General features: G+C 37.2%; 1 protein-coding gene across 2 annotated transcripts in view; it reads left to right on the top strand.

The window, feature by feature from the left end:
* Positions 1–19568, top strand: part of ADAM9 (ADAM metallopeptidase domain 9) — a 102954-nt gene that overhangs the window by 37956 nt on the left and 45430 nt on the right. For both annotated transcript variants that reach the window (XM_033415058.2, XM_004284897.4), the window contains 5 exons: positions 779–850; positions 3137–3306; positions 6441–6522; positions 7052–7185; positions 14129–14300. In XM_033415058.2, coding sequence (XP_033270949.1) covers positions 779–850; positions 3137–3306; positions 6441–6522; positions 7052–7185; positions 14129–14300 — 630 coding nt within the window. The remainder of the gene's footprint in view (positions 1–778; positions 851–3136; positions 3307–6440; positions 6523–7051; positions 7186–14128; positions 14301–19568) is intronic.

The following is a 19568-nucleotide window of genomic DNA, read 5'->3' as shown; positions in this document are numbered from 1 at the left end:
TCAAGTGTATTAAAAAAATTTTTTTTTGTTTAGGAGAATCATGATAAAATGTCTAATTAATAAAATCTGATATATTCTGGTATTAATGCCCTTACCATAGAGCAAAACCACATGTTCTTTTAAAAGTGTTCTTTTAATTAGTTATTAAATTGGTTATATTAAAATAATATTAAAATAGACATTTGGATTTAGCTAGATCTCAAAGAAGTGAATCAGTCATAATCAACTGGCTTAATATGGTTAAACTTTTATATATCTCTTTATTTCTATCTACATATAATGTTTTCACTAGTGAACGCTGGTTAATTTCTGATAATTAATTTAGCCCAGAGTTTAGAAATTGGTTACTGGTAATGTCGTTAGCCTAAGAGGTGAAAGGATCAGGAAGTCTTTCAGATTGTCTTTCATTCCTTTATCTATGTATTTTGATTGTTTTAAACTCTACCTTTGTGAAATGCTTGAAAATATTTTTGCATTAAAATGAATTAAAGACTGTTAAGTATGAAACTCATTTTAAAGTTGTACTGCTTTGGAGAAGATTAAGATTTCAGTGCTTTTTCATTATTCATTTCACCCACGTACCTGCTTTTCTTTTATTCCTATTTATCACTAAAATGTATCCTTTAGACTTATTAGTTTGAAATGCAGGAGAATGTCTAAGTGCCTCAGTTTTTGGTTCAGAGGAAATATTTGGATTCTTATCTTCATTGTAAGAGATTATAGAAAGTTTATTCTTAAATTGCTTTGGTGATAATGATTTCCCTTCTTTGCTTTTCAGTATGACATGATGGGAAGAAACCAGACTGCAGTGCGAGAAGAGATGATTCTTTTAGCAAACTACTTGGATAGCGTGAGTTGTATTTTCTATCAGCTGGGATTATTCTGTCCTCTCCTCTCACAGTCTCCGAATGGAATTTTAAAATTGTCTCATTTTGAGCTCTGATTATTCTAGAGCCTAAGTAAGTAACTCAGTCTTTCAGGGGTCTGCTCTCTAATTTGTTTTGTAACTGTTTTATGTTTAAAAGTAAAGTATAATTGTAGAGAGAGAGACTCTGAGACAAGCAAGAGATTTCGAATTAGCATCTACTTTATCTTTAATGTCAACGAAAAATTCATCAGCTGATCTAAGAAAGAAATGGAAAATTTTATTTAACCAAATTTGAGGATTATAACCCAGGAAGAGCATCTCAGAAAGCTCTGAGAACTGTTCCCCTCGTTAGAAGTCAAGGTACAGTTATATAAGTTTTTTGAGACAGAGAGCTGTACATTCAATGAAGCATTATTGACAGTTTACACAATCCAGATTTAATTATCATCGTGGCCCCTAACAGGTCAGGAAGGAATGTTATCTTTTAAGGAGTTGTCTTATTGATGCTAGGAGAATGCTGCTCTTTATGGTTGAGCAGGTATTTCTGCCAATGGGGGAGGTTTGGTCGATGCCTAATGCAGATACACAATGCACAGTGCGGGGAGAGAGGAGGCCAAAGGGCAGAGAAAAATGTATTTGTTTAAATTTTTCTCATCTTGCCATAAAATATGACTTTTATTTTATAGCAGATACGCTAAGGTACTTTGGTATTTATAAAAAGATCTTTGAATTTTTACTGAGAGAATCTTATTTTAAATAAGGCTGCCTCCTCTGAAACTATGACACTGTGTGTGTGTGTGTGTGTGTGTGTGTGTGTGTGTGTGTGTGTGTGTGTCTATGTGAGAGAGAGAGAGAGAAGGAGGGATTTGGTTTGAGATTTTGGAGTTTATTCATCCAGTGGGAGATACTGGAGAATTAGCTACATGTTCTTATAAGATAATTTCATCTCTAAGTTGTTCCCCTAATACAAATACCAAGCATAATAATGATGATGATGATAATGATAACATTCTATTGGATATTTATAACATTCTAGAAACTGAGTCAATTGCCTTACATTTATTAACTCACTTATTCCTCACAGTATCTCTGTGAAATAGATATGAGTTCCATAATCCTTTATCTGAAACCTTTGGGGTGCATGTCATTAGAATTTTAGATAAGAGTTTAGGTAAGTAATATAGTTCACTTCGCATACATTTATAACATATAGTTCACTATGTATTACATTACACCTCCAACAGGGTCCTGGGGTAGCACCTTGTAATCAACCTCATTGACATTTCTGTAGTGAAATATATGAATATTTACATTAAGTGAGCTAAATATGGACTATAAATAGGCTTGCATTAGTTTAGGGAAAGTTTTGGAACCAAAATACCCAAAACTTTAAATATCTAGAGTTTGTCAGATTTTGGAGTGGAAGATAAAAAGGATTTTGAATCTTTACTTTTGTTTTATGGATGAGGAAACTGAGACCCTTGAGAAGTTAGAGTCTCATTATATTGAAGGGAATTTTTTTTGGAGGGGAGGAGTCCTGTTTTTAATTTAAGTAGTTGTGTTACTTAAAAGATATTCTCATATTGTTTATTTTATTGTATTATTTTTTATTGAAGCATAGTTGATGTACAATATTATATATGTTACAGGGGTACAGTATGCTGTTTCACAATTTTTAAAGGTTATACTCCATTTATAGTTATTATAAAATATTGGCTACTGTTCCTTGTGTTGTACAATATATCCTTGTAACTTATTTTATATATAATAGTTTGTACCTCTTAATCCCCTATCCCTGTATTGCCCCCTCCCTTCCTTCTCCCCACTGGTAACCACTAGCTTGTTCTCTATATCTGTGAGTCTGTTTCTTTTTTGTTATATTCACTAGTTTGTTGTATGTTTTTAGATTCCACATGTAAGTGATACTGTACTATACTTGTCTTTCTCTTTCTGACTTATTTCACTTAGCATAGTACTGTCCAAGTCCATGCATGCTGCTGCAAATGGCAAAAATTTCATTCTTTTTATGGTTGAATAATATTCCATTGTATGTATGTGTATATATATACCTCACCTTCTTACCCATTCATCTGTTGATGGACACTTAGATTGCTTCCGTATCCTGGCTATTGTAAATAATGCTGCTGTGAACATTGGGGTGAACATATCTTTTCGAATTAGTGTTTTTTCTTTTTTCGGATATATAACCAGGAATTATTCTCATATTCTTTAATAAATTTTATATATTTTTATTTGTTTTCTTTCCAGATGTACATCATGTTAAATATTCGAATTGTGCTAGTTGGGCTGGAGATTTGGACAAATGGAAATCTGATCAACATAATCGGAGGTGCGGGTGATGTGTTGGGGAACTTTGTACAGTGGCGGGAAAAGTTTCTTATAACACGTCGGAGACATGACAGTGCACAGCTAGTTCTGTAAGTGATTTTTTTTTAAAGGTACTATTAATGGCATGATCAGAATAATAATTTTTGCTTTTTTTCTTTTATTAGAATCATTCTGTTAAGGTTTCTGAGCATTCATTTAAATGAGGAAAATTTTTGCTACTGTAGGACAAGTGACAGTATGATAATAAGACCTGTCTTTTGTGTTGGAGCCTCTGTGACCTTTATCCCATGTCCTTCTTCCTCTTTCTTGGGTTTACTTCCTCATTTTGGTATGGCATGTTTTCTAGTTTCTTCTTGTGTAAGGATATATTGAAAGAAAAAATTTTGACCTCTTGCATGTTGGAAAATGTGTTTCACGGCCTCAAAACAGAATTTAAAAATTATCTCCTGTACACCAGAAAGTAGCAAAACATTGTAAATCAACTGTACTTCAATTAATAAAAAAATTATCTCAGTTTGAACTCTGATTATCCTAGGGCTTAAGTAACTCAGTTTTTCAGAGGTGTGCTTTCTAGTTTGTTTTGTAAATTTCAGGTTATTTTGCTGAGTATAAAATTCTAGGCACGAAATGTTTTCCTTCGGAATTTTGAAGGCATGGCCATTGTCTTTTGACTTCCAGAATTACTATTGAGAAGCTTTAATTCACTTTGGTTCCTGATCTTTTGTATGTGGCCTTTTTTTTTTTTTCTTCTTTGGAAACTTGTAGGATCTTCTCTTGGTTCCCAGGCTTCTAAATTTTCCTGATGCTACGCTTTGGTGTAGGTCTTTTATCACTCACTGTGTTGTGTTCTTAGTGGGTAATTTCAATCTTGAAACTGCAGTTCTAGGAATTTTTCTCAAACTATTTTGGAGATGATTTCATCCTCTTTATTTTTATTCTTCATTCCTTCTGGATTCCTTTTACTCAGCTATTGAGTTTCCGGTGCTTGTCCTCTAATTTTATTATCTTTTGTCTCCTTCTCTTTGTCTTTTTGTTCTGCTTTCTGGATATTTCTTTAAATTTACCTTCTAAGGTTTTTATTAGTTTTTCATTTCAGCTATCTTATTTTTAATGTTTAATATTTAGCTCTTTTTTGTCCCCCTTAAAATTTTTATATGGTCAAATTCTTTTTTTTTTTATCCCAACAAAAGGTTCCACATATTTACTACTGGGCCAAAGCATTAGTGCAGAAACACTGACACAAAGAGAAAAATCACTTTCCTAATAAAACCCATCCAGCTGTTTGGGTAGTAGTGATGTTCTCAGAGTGATATGGTAAGATGCAAGTGTCCTTGACCCAGCAAAAATGTGCGCCACCTCATATGCGAGGCTCCTTACAGACCTAGCTTGGTTCTTCTCCAATGTCTCGTCTTGGGGTTGTACCTGATTTTATTACCAGTCTTCATTTGAATCCACTGGGGAATGGGACGATTCCCTGCTTTTGTTTCTTGGCCAGGGATTGCTTGATCCTGAAAGTCTTGTGAGAAGACATGGCGAGGAGCAAATTTAACCGTACGTAGGATGGCAGAGAAGAGAAGAGAAGAGAGCTGGTCAAATTCTTATTTCATGGATATAATAATTTTTTAAACTCTCTTTGAGATATTTCTGATATATTTTTTAAAATTTTCTTCTTTCTACATAGTATTTTCATGGAACCATAAAAAAACTTAAGCTTATGTAATCACTTAATACAAATATATTCCAAAAGTTAATACAAAACCCTCACTTAAAAATACTAAAAAAATTTCTTGCTTCTTAAAAATCTTCTGGTTGGTGGGCTGACTTTTTGCCAAAAAATGTTTTATGTAATAATTTTTGCCTTCCTTAATGCTGATGGTACCTAAAACTCAAAATTTTTTCTGAGGAGAAATTTCCCTTGATTTAATTAATTAATTTATTTACTTATTTATTTAGTCATACCAGTTAGTTTAAAGCAAGGCACTGAGAATGCCTAAATGGATTTTTATGGCCCCATAACCACAAAAGCTTGATCCTGACATTTTTATTAATTTTTAGTAAAATTGTACCTGGAAGTGTCCTCATACCCTGGCAGTGAGCATGCCTTCTCATTCACAAAAGGAACAGGCACCAGGCACACTCCCTGTGCTTTGCCCAACCACACCTACCAAGCTGTCTCCTCTGTTTGGTCTCCATCTGCCATGTTAGAGGCGTTTCCCAGATGTCTAATAATCCCTGGTTGTTTGTGGTTAGGAATGGGGTACTAAAATTCCTTTCGGAAGCATTGAGGACATAAGTGGGGCTTGGGGACTGTGGGGTTCACTACAGGGTGATCTGGCTAAAATGTTTTCTTGGCAATCCCCTTATGTCAATATCTCTAGGCCTCTTGTCCTGGCTGTTCAGATGCCCGAGAGAAGGGTTTATTCATTCATTTAAAAGATATTTATTAGATGTATTCCTAGGCTCTGGGGTATAGCAGTGAACAAAACAGACAAAAATTCTTGCTCTCATGGAGTTCATATTGTGGTGGAGGAGATTTACCTCATAAGTGAGATAAATAAGTGTATATAATATGCTAAATAGTGATAAGTAGTAAGGAGGAAAAATAAAGCAGGGAGGGTAGAGATAGAAGAATTGGGGGGAGTGAGGTTGAAAATTTAGGTAACTTGGCGAGGGAAGGCCTCAATGAGAAGATGACCTTTGTGTAAAGACCTGAAGCAGGTGAGGGAGTGAGTTAGGGCTGTATATTGGGGAGGAGAGTTCCAGGCAGAGGGACCAGGTCCTTAGATACAGGTGTGTCCACGATGATTGAGCAGCCATACGGAGACCATCGTGTCTCTTCTGTTTCCTGTGCTCCCTGCCTGCAGCCTCCTGTGTGAATATGTCATTTTGTTACCTGATCTCAATAGAGTTTTTGAATAAATAGATATACTGCATTTTAGGAAGGTTTTTTCATCTAGAAGGTACAAAACAAATTGGTTTGATATCAAAAATGTATCTTCATTTGTCTGAAAAATGAATTTGTAATATTAATCTCCCCTCTGATAATAAAAAAGATGTCTTTAATTGAATTGTGATTTTTAAAATGTTATTTACCTTTGCCATTTTTCTCCCAGTTTTCATAGGGTCTACCAATCAGTTTAAGATTACCCAAAGAAATAGGAGCAATGTGTACCTTTTCCTCCCCAAGTACATTTTATAACTTATACGTGTTCTCTTCATTTAGGAAGAAAGGTTTTGGTGGGACCGCGGGAATGGCGTTTGTGGGAACAGTGTGTTCAAGGAGCCACGCGGGCGGGATTAACGTGGTATGTTTTGTTCTTGATGTTCATCTTTGGAATCTGCATTAGGAAATGTCCAACATTCAGTGACTCTGTACTTCCTCTCCTAGTCCTTACAGCGATATTTTGGCTATTATGAGGGACATGGTAGAAGTGGCAGATGTGTTCTTTCCCTGGAGACTGAATTAAGTTTTCTAATATTTATTGTGTGTTTATTAGCGCCTCACTTTTTATGGATGAGGAAACAGAGGTTCCATTTGAGAAAATTAAGTCAGAACCATGAACTTGTTTTCCCATCAACCACCATGAATAATCTGTTGGTGCTAAAGGAATTGATCTGTTGCTTAAAGAGTCTATCTCTATCATCAGTATGTTAAGTCACACCAGTTTCCTACTAGACTGCCATGTCTACACACTGATGTTGGATGCTTGCTTTATTACGTAGGCTATCAGTATTGTAGTGATGAATTTCCTTTTGTGAAAAAGTAATCTGAGAAACAAAAAGCATATCCTTTTTGTTCAGAAACCTAATGAATACCTTCCTGTGTTTGGGCAGTTTGGGCAAATCACAGTGGAGACATTTGCATCCATTGTTGCTCATGAGTTGGGTCATAACCTTGGAATGAATCATGATGATGGGAGAGATTGTTATTGTGGAGCAAAGAGCTGCATCATGAATTCAGGAGCATCGTGAGTAACTGAATTCTTTCTTTTTATTCTTTTTCCTTTTGCTTTTTTAAAACTATTGAACATTTGTTTAATGCTAAAAATAAACAATGAATTGTTTGGATTGGAGTAATGTGTATCTTTTTGAATTAGAGTTTTCCCCAGGTGTATGCCCAGGAATGGGATTGCAGGATCATATGGTAGCTATATTTTTAGTTTTTTAAGGAACCTTCACATTGTTTTCCATAGTGGCTGCATCAATTTGCATTCCCACCAAGAGTATGGGAGGGTTCCTTTTTCTCCACACCCTCTCCAGCGTTTATTATTTGTAGACTTTTTAGTGATTGCCATTCTGACTGGTGTGAGGTGATAACTCATTGAGTTTTGATTTGCATTTCTCTAATAATAGCGATATTAAGCATCTTTTCATGTGCCTGTTGGTGATCTGTATGTCTTCTTTGGAGAAATGTCTATTTAAATCTTCTGCCCATTTTTTTGATTGGGATGTTTGTTTTTTTGATGTTAAGCAGTATGAGCTGTTTGTATATTTTGGAAATTAATCCCTTGTTGGTTGCATCGTTTGCTAATATTATCTCCCAGTCTGTAGGCTGTCTTTTCGTTTTGTTTATGGTTTCCTTTGCTGTGCAAAAACTTTTAAGTTTAATTAGGTCCCATTTGTTTATTTTTTGTTTTTATTTCTGTTACTCATTTTTTAGAGAGGGATCCAAAAAATATAGCTGCAATTTATGTCAACAAGTGTTCTGCCTGTGTTTTCCTCTAAGAGTTTTATAGTATCTGGTCTTATAGTTAGGTCTTTAATCCATTATGACTTTATTTCTGTATATAGTGTTAGAGAATGTTCTAATTTCATTCTTTTACATGTAGCTGTCCAGTTTTCCCAACACCACTAATTGAAGAAGCTGTCTTTTCTCCATTGTATATTCTTGCCTCCTTTGTCATAGATTAATTGACCATAAGTGCGTGGGCTTATTTCTGTGGCTTTCTATCCTGTTCCATTGGTCTATATTTCTGTTTTTGTGTCAGTACCATACTGTTTTGATGACTGTAGCTTTGTAATATAGTCCGAAGTTAGGAAGTGTGATTCCTTCACCTCCATTCTTCTTTCTCAAGATTGTTTTGGCTATTCAGGGTCTTTGTGTTTCCATGCAAGTTTTAAAATTTTTTGTCTATTGGTAATTTGATAGGGATTGCATTGAATCTGTAGATTGCCTTGAATAGTATGGTCATTTTAACAATATTGATTCTTCCAATCCAAGAACACGGTATATCTTTCTATCTGTTTGTGTCATCTTCAACTTCTTTCATCAGTGTCTTATAGTTTTTGGAATACAGGTCTTTTGCCTCCTTAAGTTGGTTTATTCCTGGGTATTTTATTCTTTGATGTGATGGTAAATGGGATTGTTTCCTTAATTTTACTTTCTGATATTTTGTTGTTAGTGTATAGAAATGCAATAGATTTCTGTGCATTCATTTTGTATCCTGCAACTTTACCGAATTCATTGATGAGCTCTAGTAGTTTTCTGGTAGGGTCTTTAGGATTTTGTGTATAGCATCATGTCGTCTTCAGACAGTGACAGTTTTACTTCTTCTCTTTCAATTTGAATTCCTTTTATTTCTTTTTCTTCTCTGACTGCTGTGGCTAGGACTTCCAAAGCTATGTTGAATAAAAGTTGCAGGAGTGGGCATACTTGTTTTATTCCTGATCTTAGAGGAAATGCTTTCAGCTTTTCACCATTGAGAATGATGTTAGCTGTGGATTTGTCCTATATGGCCTTTACTATGTTGAGGTATGTTCCTTCTCTGCCTACTTTCTGAAGAGTTTTTGTCCTAAACAGATATTGAATTTTATCAAAAGCTTTTTCTGCATCTATAGAGATGATCATATGGTTTTTATTCTTCAATTTGTTAATGTGGTGTACGGCCTGTTTTTTAAAGTGCGTTATTTGTATTTTCATGGGAGAGCTGGATTTGACATGAACACAAGTCATGTCTCTCCTCAACGTGTGCTGGAAGCTATCACCTTAGCAGGGGTTGGGATGGGGAATGGAGGGGCTGGAGCTGGAGCTGGGTTTGTGACGGGACTTCCCCTCTGCTCAGTGGCAACACTGCCCTATTGGGCCTGGGGTTTGGTCCCCAGTTGCTGGAGCACAAGCGCTGAGGGTTGGGTCTGAGCCCGCTCTGTTCCCTTTAAGTGTGTGCTGTCCCCTTTCCCAGCACCAGCACCCTCTCCCTGGGGTGGGGGGGAGCAGTGCTGGGACAAGAGGGGCTGGTATGGGCACTCAGCGTGGGTCTGGGCACAAGCTGCAGCAGTCCAGCAGCAGGCAGAGATCTGCAAACAAAGACAGTTTTGTTTCTTTCTTCCCAATTTGTATGTCTTTCATTTCCTTTTTTATTGCATTAGCTAGAGTGGTCAGTTTTGTCTGATATTAATTTAGCTGTCCCAGATTTGTTTTTGTTTTTTTGGTAATGTTGACAGTATATGTTTTCTATTCCTTTACTTTGAACTTTTCTTTATTCTTGTGTTTTAGATATATGTTTCTAAACAACCTATATTTAGGTTTTATTTTCTTAATCCAGCCTGGCAATATTTGTCTCTTAATTGAATCATTTAATCTACTTACGTTTAATATGATCACTAATACACTGTATTTATGCAAATGTAGGTGACACTGATTATAAGATACCATTATTAACATACCACTTAGAATGAAAAAAATGGTGACTATCAAGTTAATTCAAATTTTAAGATGAATCTCAATTTCAGGGTATTTTAAATGTGTAAAGAATGTGTTTTAGAAAAACACATCAAATCTGCTGTATTACAACTGTGGATTTTAGTTCCCTGCTAAAATTTTCAAGCTTCTCATTTTTCTCTCTGACCATAGGAAGCACAGATTTTCTCTTCCTGGGTTATTGTTTGATAATTCTAGTATCTAGAGACTTTATGGGACTATATCTGTTTTTTTTTTCCCCTTATAGTGTCTTTTAATTTTTTTATAGTTCTTCTCACAGTATCTTGTGTCTTCATGTTATGTTTTGATAAAGTATTGGGCATTATATTTGAACAAGTTTTGGTAAGAAATAATTTGAGAAGTAGGATTATGTTATCTTTGGCATATTAAATCTTCTTTTTGAGGACAGATTTCCCACCTACTACTTCATATGCTATTTCATGAACATTAGTTGACTGTTATAAGTTAGGCTTTTTTTTTAGATGCAAGTGATATAGATGCTAGTGTTTTTACAGATAATCAGTTGGATCCAATTCTGTTTAAAAAGTGGATAATTAACTTTGTAATATAATTTTTTATCATTATTTAAGATATTTGAGGGACCTGGTAGTATTCCCCTCACACACTGCTCTTGGATTCCTGGGCGTGTGAGGGGTGCTTTTCCTGGGAGGTACCTTTCTAGAGAAATGGCTTTCTTAACTCTGTCCCTCAATGCCACCTACATCAGAAAGCCTCCATAATCGGAGGCTTTTAAAAGAGTGCTCTTTTTTAAAAAAATTGATCTGATTAAGTGCCATCACTTAGAGTTCTTTCTTAGGACTTCCTGTTCCTAGGCTGTGGGGTTAGGATGGTAGTGGTGGAAGTGTGTTTTGGTTATTTCCAGGTTAGTCATAGAGAGAATGTTTTAAATGATAGTTGGGTTTTTTTTGGTCATATCCTGGTGGACCATTTCCATCACTGTTAGTCCCATGTATCTCCTTTTGAATCAGTTTTATAAAACTCACCTAGATGTGACAGAAGAGATTCGGAGATGCTTTAGATTCATATCTTAGTTCCCAGAAGTGATAGAGAGTAGGGGTATTTTAGTTGCTATTATTCAAGCCGAGTGTCAGGAGAAAGATCATCCTTCTTATTACTGTAGGTGACATCCAAGGATGACTAGGGAGAGAATATCTTCATTTTATTATCCACAGTGTTAGTGAAGGCCAACGTGGGGATGTTTGTTATTATCTCCACATACTAAACAGCAGAAGAAGCGGTTATGATTTTGTTATCCTTTTCAGTATGATAGTCAACTTCATTGTGGGTGAAACAGATTTTTTTTTTTTGTAGATTGCTTTAGGATCACACATATAAAACATTGTTTCTATGAGAAAATGTGTTCCAAGGACTGTATAACAAGCTTATTTCAAAAATAATCTGTTCAGAAGTGGTGAACTTTGTAGATTAAAATTAGGAGCTCAAGTGTAGGAAATATACACATATGTCTGTACAACTCCTGTGACTATCAGCTGATTAATATATTCTTACAGAAAACGTTATTGAATATGTACTGTGTGGTAGGCAATGTACTAGCCATATAAAGAACAATAATAGGAAATAAAAAAACAATTGTTTAAATTGAAGTCTCCTTGTTTATCAGATAATTATCACATGCTCTAGTTTGACATTTCTACTTGAGGTCCTTAGACTCAAACTCTTGTTGTCCTTCCTAAAACCTGCTCTGCCCCCATCTTCCCGTGATAGTTAATGATAGCGCCTTCCTTCTAGTAGCTCAGGACAAAAATCTCAGTCACCCTTGACTTCTCTTTTCTCACATTCTTTGCCTTAATGCCTATTTCTTTAAACCATATAAATAATCCAAACCCTTCTTACTGCTTTCACCACTGCCAGTTGGTCCGTCATCATCTGTTGAGTGGACTTCTTCCTGCTTAACATAGCAAACATGGTGATTTTATTAAAACGTAAATCAGATCACATCATTCCTGCTTCACGCTTTCCATTGTGTCATTCCCCTCCTTATTTCACTCATCGTAAAAAGTCAGATTCTTGCAATGGCCTCTTCACACCTTGCTGTCTGTATCCCTCACTGTCTCACTCCACTCCAGCCACGCTGGCTTCCTTATCTGTTCCTTGAACAGGCAGGCCTCTCCCTTCGGGCTTTTGCACTTACTGTTTCTTCTGCCGGAAATGTTCTTCCCCTAGAAATCCAGTTTTGATTCAGTTGTCTCAGTATTTGAAGTGCCTGTCCTGACAGCTCTTTGAAAAACTGTAGTCGCTCCTCCCCCTGCAGAGGTCGTCCTCTTCACCTCCTCATCTTTTTCCCCAACGTGACTCATCTTCTAATGTACTATTGAATTTATTTCTTCATTATGTTTATAGTCTGTTTCACTCAGTAGAATGTTGCCTTCACAGGGGCGGGGATTTTTGTCTGCCTTGTTTACTGTTTTCTCCCCTGCACGAAGAAGAGTGCCTTGTACATGATGGATGTTCCACAAATATTTGTTGAAGGAACAGTGTTGTACAAAAGGACTCCTCCTTACAATATTCCTAAGCAGAGAGTAGCAAGAAAAAGAAGAATGTGGAAAACGAGTGTTTTTGTCATTGTCGGAAATCTTGTGCTAGGTCTTTACTTTCTGTGTGACTGCTTTCCAGTCCGAAGAGCCAGGAGCCAGGACTGTCTACTTCCTGGGAGACTCTGGGCCGGTTAGCAAAGAAGAGTTTACCCAGGGGACAAAGTCTCCCAGAAAGGATCTGTTTCTTAGATTCCTTGGATGTACAGAAGACACGGAATCAATAGGAATGCTTTCTCAATCACTGTAACGTAACATGGTTCTCATTCCCACTGTTACTTTTGGTACCATTGCTCAAACTGATGAAAAAGATTCTTTCAGGGCACCAAACGCCCCCAATAAAATTTTAATGTGACTTGGATTTCTCAAAGGTTCTTGTTTTATAGATGAGTGTGTCTCCCACTAGTCTTCAAAAGTGAACCTAGCCAGTGGGACTATCTAAAAATATCGTTATTGAGTAAAACAATAACTAAAAACAACCCAGCAACACATAGAAACACATCAAAATTGTGTTCGTATAAATACCACATAGACAGTTCAAGTTGGACCGTTTCTAGAAGCCCATCTAGCCTTCAGAGTATTAACTACAGTTCTTAGAAATTACCATCAGAGGCATTTGAACCTCAGACTGTAGCTGAAATTCTGCCCTGTGCAGGCTGCTCCTTGGTAGCTACAGTGCGTGCATCGTCACTGGATTCACGTTATTGTCACATAGCTCCTCGTAAGTGTTAGTGAGGGGAGCGCAGGAACGTCATTTCAACAGAGTGAAAAGAGGTTGGGGAAACAGAGCTCGCTTCACATATTTGAAGAACCTTTACTATGGAAGACAAATAAAACCTAATTCTAGAGAGGACTAGATAATTTTTGAGGTCTCTTCTGATGCTGAGATTTATGATTCTGTGAATATTTTCTGTATCTTCTGCCATTTTATTTTTTGCCATTTTATTTTATTTTATTTTATTTTTTTGTGTGTGGTATGCGGGCCTCTCACTGTTGTGGCCTCTCCCGTTGCGGAGCACAGGCTCCGGACGCGCAGGCTCAGTGGCCATGGCTCACAGGCCCAGACGCTCCGCGGCATGTGGGATCTTCCCAGACCGGGGCACGAACCCGTGTCCCCTGCATCGGCAGCCAGACTCTCAACCACTGTGCCACCAGGGAAACCCCTGCCGTTTTTTTTTTTCCCCGCCATGTCTCGCGGTTTGCAGGATCTTTGTTCCCCAACCAGAGACTGAACCTGGACCCTTGGTAGGGAAAGCGTGGAGTCTTAACCACTGGACAGCCAGGGAACTTCCTCTGCCATTTTATTTTATTTATTTATTTATTTATTTATTTATTTATTTATTGTTATGCGGGCCTCTCACTGTTGTGGCCTCTCCCATTGCGGAGCACAGGCTCCGGACGCGCAGGCTCAGCGGCCATGGCTCACGGGCCTAGCTGCTCCGCGGCATGTGGGATCTTCCCGGACCGGGGCACGAACCCGTGTCCCCTGCATCGGCAGGCGGACTCCCAACCACTGCGCCACCAGGGAAGCCCCCTCTGCCATTTTAAATGTTCACTTCTTGATGGTTGAAGACATGACTTAAGATTTTCAAAGTGAGTAATTGCTATGACTTAAGATCTTTTTCTTCATGTTTATTACAGAGGTTCCAGAAACTTCAGCACCTGCAGTGCAGAAGACTTTGAGAAGTTAACTTTAAATAAAGGTGGAAACTGCCTTCTTAATATTCCAAAGCCTGACGAAGCTTACAGCGCTCCTTTCTGTGGTAATAAATTGGTGGACCCTGGGGAAGAGTGTGACTGCGGTACTCCAAAGGTCAGTTTAATGTGTGATGTTTGCTTTGCGAAGTTACCTTGGGATTTGCAAAAGAATAAAATAGCTCGCTTTGGGCAACTCTAGCATAGGAGCTAAAGTAAAATATAGTGGCAAAATGAGGAGTGGTATTTGGCTTGTGGGCATAATGTTCCTGGGATTGATCATCCCCTCCTTCCTAGAACATAACCAATGGTGTCATCTGTTTTGGTGTCCAGGAAAGCACCATGTTTATTCTTCTGTTTTTTGCTACCTTCTACCGTTTCTGTTATGGTTACTGAGTCATTTATTTATTTTAAAGAACGAATCAGTTTTTCTCTTGGCTCTTTACTTAGAAGCTTTTACTATTCTGGCACTGCCATTGCAGAAACATTTATTCAGTTGACCTCATTTTAATAATAAATTGAAGCTGGCCCATTGTCCAGAGTTCTTCATTAACAAAGTTCTTGCAACTCAAATTAACATTCTCCCTTTAGTAAGCTTCAGTTCACCTACCGCTCTCTGGCTTTCTCACACCTGTTGCCCACACTTACTGCCATAAGTCTGTGCCCGTCTTTATTCTTCTTCTTCTATATCTTAGCCATTCTCCTCTCAAAATGGCCTACTTAAGACTTCCTAGACAAGGCTTAGGAGGAAAAACAGTTTTAATTAAATTTCAAAAATTAAAAAAATTTAAATTTTAAAGAAATTGGTTCAATTGTATGTAAACTTTACTATATTCTCAATCTTTTCCACAAGTGCTGCTTCTTCTCCCTTACCTGACCACACATCCCTGGGTTTTGCCAGAAGGCTTTACATTCTAGAAAGGCAGTACATTCTAGAATGTACATTCTAGAGTGTACATTCTAGGCAGTACATTCTAGAAAGGCAGTTTTTTTGTTTTTGTTTTCTGCGGGGGAGGGGCGCGCCGCTTGGCTTGTGAGATCTTAGTTTCCCAACCAGGGGTCTAACCTGGGCCCTCGGCAGTGAGAGCACAGAGTCCTAACCACTGGACCACTAGGGAATTGCCAGGCAGTATGTATTTTATGACGAAATTGTCATGGGCCTTCATTGCACTATTGCTGCATGTCAGCAGCCTCTGCTAAATGTTTTCCATGGTATGATCCTCACAGTAACTCTAGGAGGTTGATATTTCTTTATATTCTCATTTTCAAGTGAGGCAAATAAAGCCTAATGAGGTTATGTTTAGTCTCTAAATTAATGTTATACTGTTAGGATGACCAAGCTCTTCTTTCCAGGCATTCTCCTAAAATATTATATATGTTTTGATTTCTCCTGACTATTTACTTCATTATCGAACTAATTGAAATAGTCTATATTTGCTTCTCGAGCTTTTGCACTACAAATTACTCTTGAAAAAAGTACCTCTTCCCCCCAAATATCACAGGTGTTTTTCTTGGTATAAAAGTTTCAAATAGCAAGCACAAGCAAAATTTCCCTTTATTTCTCCCATACATTTTTTCACTTCCTTCTGCAGTGGTAATCATTCTTATAAGTTTAGTGTGTTTCTTTATAGATTTTATTCTATGCATTTATATACCTATATACAGTATGTACATTTGTACCATAGTTGGGTTTGTTTTAGGATTTTATTCTTTTACATAAATGAAATCCAACTTAATACATTGCACGCAGAGGTTTTTTTTCTATTAATATATCCTACAGATTTTTTCCACGTCATTATGTTACTTACACATAATCCTTTAATCTGCTGATTAGTATTTCAGTATAAGGATATACTGTGATTTATTTCACCATACTCTCATTAAAGGACATTTACTCACTGTAGTTAGTATTTTTCTGTTGCAAACAGTACATCCTTGTATATGCTCCGTGTGTGTGTGTGCATACATACATATACAAGTATTTATCTAAGATAATTACATAAAGGTAGAATTATTGAATTGCAAAGTATGCATGTTTTTAATTTTATTAGAGACTACCAAATTTCCTACAAAAAGGCTGTGTCAGTTTGCACTTTTACCAACAATATGTCATGGCATTTAGTGTCCCCCATAGTTTTGTTAACTGAGCAAGGTACAAGTTTTACTCGTGTTTCAAGATTATCATCATATAGCCCCTCTATAATTTTTTCTAGCATTTTTGTAATTACGGTTTTTTGTATTAGCTCTATAATTGGTGTGGGGGGGTCATGTGGAGTGAGCTAGAGAATTAACTTTTACCCATTAATTGTCAGTTGTTGCAAAACCATTTAAAATGGTACTTTCACCATAAACAAAATTCCTGTATACATAGTCTATTTCCGGATTCTCTTTTCTTTTATGAAGCCATCTGTCTGTCTTGCACAGTAGTTGTGAAAAAAAATTAACAGCTGTATTGAAGTATAATTGAATACAGTGTCAAAAAAACCCACCCCAAATTCAGACTTAGATAAGAAAAGGCTTTATCCAGAAGAAAGACTATTGTAGTAGGGAGAACACACTGACCTCAGCCATCTGGAAGCGTCTCAAAATCAAACAAAAAGGTTTTTCTTTTATAGGGTAAATGTGGGAGCAAACAGAGATAAGCAGAATCTTTTATGGGGAAGCTGGATAAGCAGGGGAGAAAAGCCAGTGAGGTCTGATGGGAAGTTGTCTTTTGCTCAGCTGATTGCCAGGAGAAGCTGGGAAGGGGTGGGGATACTTGTTCCCTTTTTTTTTGTGGAGAGAAACAGAGTTCAAGGGCCTATATAGGAAAGAGAGAAGGCTCACTAAAGTTTGGTCAAGACAAAGCAAAGGGTAAGAAACAGGCAATTATAAACACTTGTCAACAATGAACTGCACCCATTTAACACATACAAGTTAGGTTTTGATACCTGTTTGCCTATGTGAAACATATGTTTTTGTGCTTTTGGTGTTACATCTAAGAAATCTTTGCCTAGTCCAAGATTTCAAATATTTTCTCCTAGAAGCTTTATCATTTTAGGTTTTCTTAAAAAATAAATTTATTTCGATTTTATTTATTTATTTTTGGTTGCATTAGGTCTTTGTTGCTGCACACAGGCTTTCTCTAGTTGTGTCGAGGGGGGGCTACTCTTCGTTGCGGTGCACAGTCTTCTCATTGCAGTGTCTTCTCTTGTTGCGGAGCACAGGCTCCAGGCGCGCCGGCTTTGCTAGTTGTGGCACGTGGGCTCAGTAGTTGTGGCTCACGGGCTCTAGAGCACAGGCTCAGTAGTTGTGGCGCATGGGCTTAGTTGCTCCACGGCATATGGGATCTTCCCGGACCAGGGCTCGAACCTCTGTCCCCTGCATTGGCAGGTGGACTCTTAACCACTGTGCCACCAGGGGAGTCCATTGTTTTAGGTTTTACATTTAGGTTTATGATACATTTTGACTTAATATTTTGTATGGTGCAAGGTATAGATCATTTTTCAAATTTTCAAATTTTTATTATGAAATTATTATAAACTGACAGACCATTGGAAAAACAGTCCAAAGAGTCCTATGTATTTTTTGCTCAGTTTCCCCCAAAGGGTGACAAATTATATAGTTATAGTGCAGTATAAAAACCAGGACACTGACATTGGTATGTTAACTAGATTACAGACTTTATTCAGCTTTTACCATTTTAACCTGCATTGGTGTGTGTGTGTGTGTGAACTTTTATGCAGTTTTATTCCATATATAGATTTATGTAACCACCACCTCAATTAAAATACAGAACTGTTCCATCACCACAAAAGAACACCCTCCTGCTACCTTGTTGTAATTACACCCATCCTGACTCCAGCCCTTATCCCTGCCCCTGGCTTCCATCTGTGGTTTTGCCATTTCAATAATGTTTGCCATTTCAATAATAAATAGAGGGACTTCCGTGGTGGTCCAGTGGTTAGGACTTTGCCTGCCAATGAAGGGGGTGTGGGTTCAATCCCTGGTCAGGGAGTTAAGATTCCACATGCCTCGGGCCAAAAAACCAAAGCATAAAACAGAAGCAATGTTGTAACAAATTCAATAAAGACTTAAAAGAAATAATAATAAATGGAGGGACTTCCCTGGTGGTCCAGTGGTAAAGAATCCACCTTACAATGCAGGGGACGCAGGTTCGATCCCTGGTCAGGGAACTAAGATCCCACATGCCTTGGGGCAACTAAGTCCGCGCGCCACAAACAATGAGCTCACGCGCCTCAAACAAGCTCACGCGCCTCAACTAGAGAGCCCGCATGCTGCAAACTACAGAGCCCAAGTTGCTGGAGCCACAACTAGAGAAGAGAAAACCCACATGCCACAACTAGAGAGAAGCTCGAGAGCTGCAATGAAGAGCCTGCACGCCGCAACAAAAGATCCCGCACGCCTCAATGAAGATCCCACATGCTGCAACTAAGACCCAACACAGCCAAAAATAAATAAATAAATCTTTAAAAATAATAATAATAAATGGAATCATACAACATATAACCTTTTGAGACTGACTTTTTTTCACTAAGCGTAATGCCTTTGAGGTCAGTCTAGGTTGTTGCATGTGTTAATATTTTTTTAATTTTTTATTAGTGAGTAACAGTCCATTGTATGGATATTACTTCAGAGATTTGGAATAATGTTTAGGGTGGTATTTCCACCAGCTCAAAGGGCCTATCTGAAGTTTGTTTAACCATTCACCCATTAAAGGATATCTAGGTTGTTTCTAACATTTTGCTATTATGAATAAAGCTGCCATGAATTATAGCCCACTCTTTATCATCAGAGAATTAAAGAAAAATATGGTCTTCATGAGTAAACATACGAAGAATCTCAGCAGAGAAATGTATAATAAAGAACCAAATAGAAATTATAGAACTAAAAATTCTAATAAATGAAAGATTCACTGGGTAGAGTTAATAGCAGATTAAGATGGCATAAAAAGAGTGAACATGAAGTAGAACAAAAGAAATAATCCAATCTAAAGAAAAAAGAAGAAAGACTAAAGAAAAATGAACAGAGCATCAGGGACATGTAGGCAATATCAAAGAGCCTAATGTAATTATAAGTGAAATCCCAAGAGGAGAGTGAGAACGAGATGGGAAAAGTATTCAAAGAAATAATGGCTGAAAATTTCCCATATTTAACAGAAAATGTTAAGTTACAATTCTAAAACACTAAGTAAAGCCAAATCAGAATCATTACTAAGAACGATTGTAGGCACATTGTAATCAAAGTGCTGAGATAAGCAGAAAATAATGCAAGAAGTCAAAAGAAAATGGGGAACAAATGTATACATGGCAGCTGATTTTGGGAGCAGAAGACAGTAGAACAGCAGATTTATGGTTCTGAAAGGAAGAAACCGTCAGCCTAGAAT

Source organism: Orcinus orca, chromosome 21, assembly GCF_937001465.1.
Source record: "Orcinus orca chromosome 21, mOrcOrc1.1, whole genome shotgun sequence".
Classification (NCBI taxonomy): Eukaryota; Metazoa; Chordata; class Mammalia; order Artiodactyla; family Delphinidae; genus Orcinus; species Orcinus orca.
This window is presented reverse-complemented; position numbering and strand designations above follow the sequence as displayed.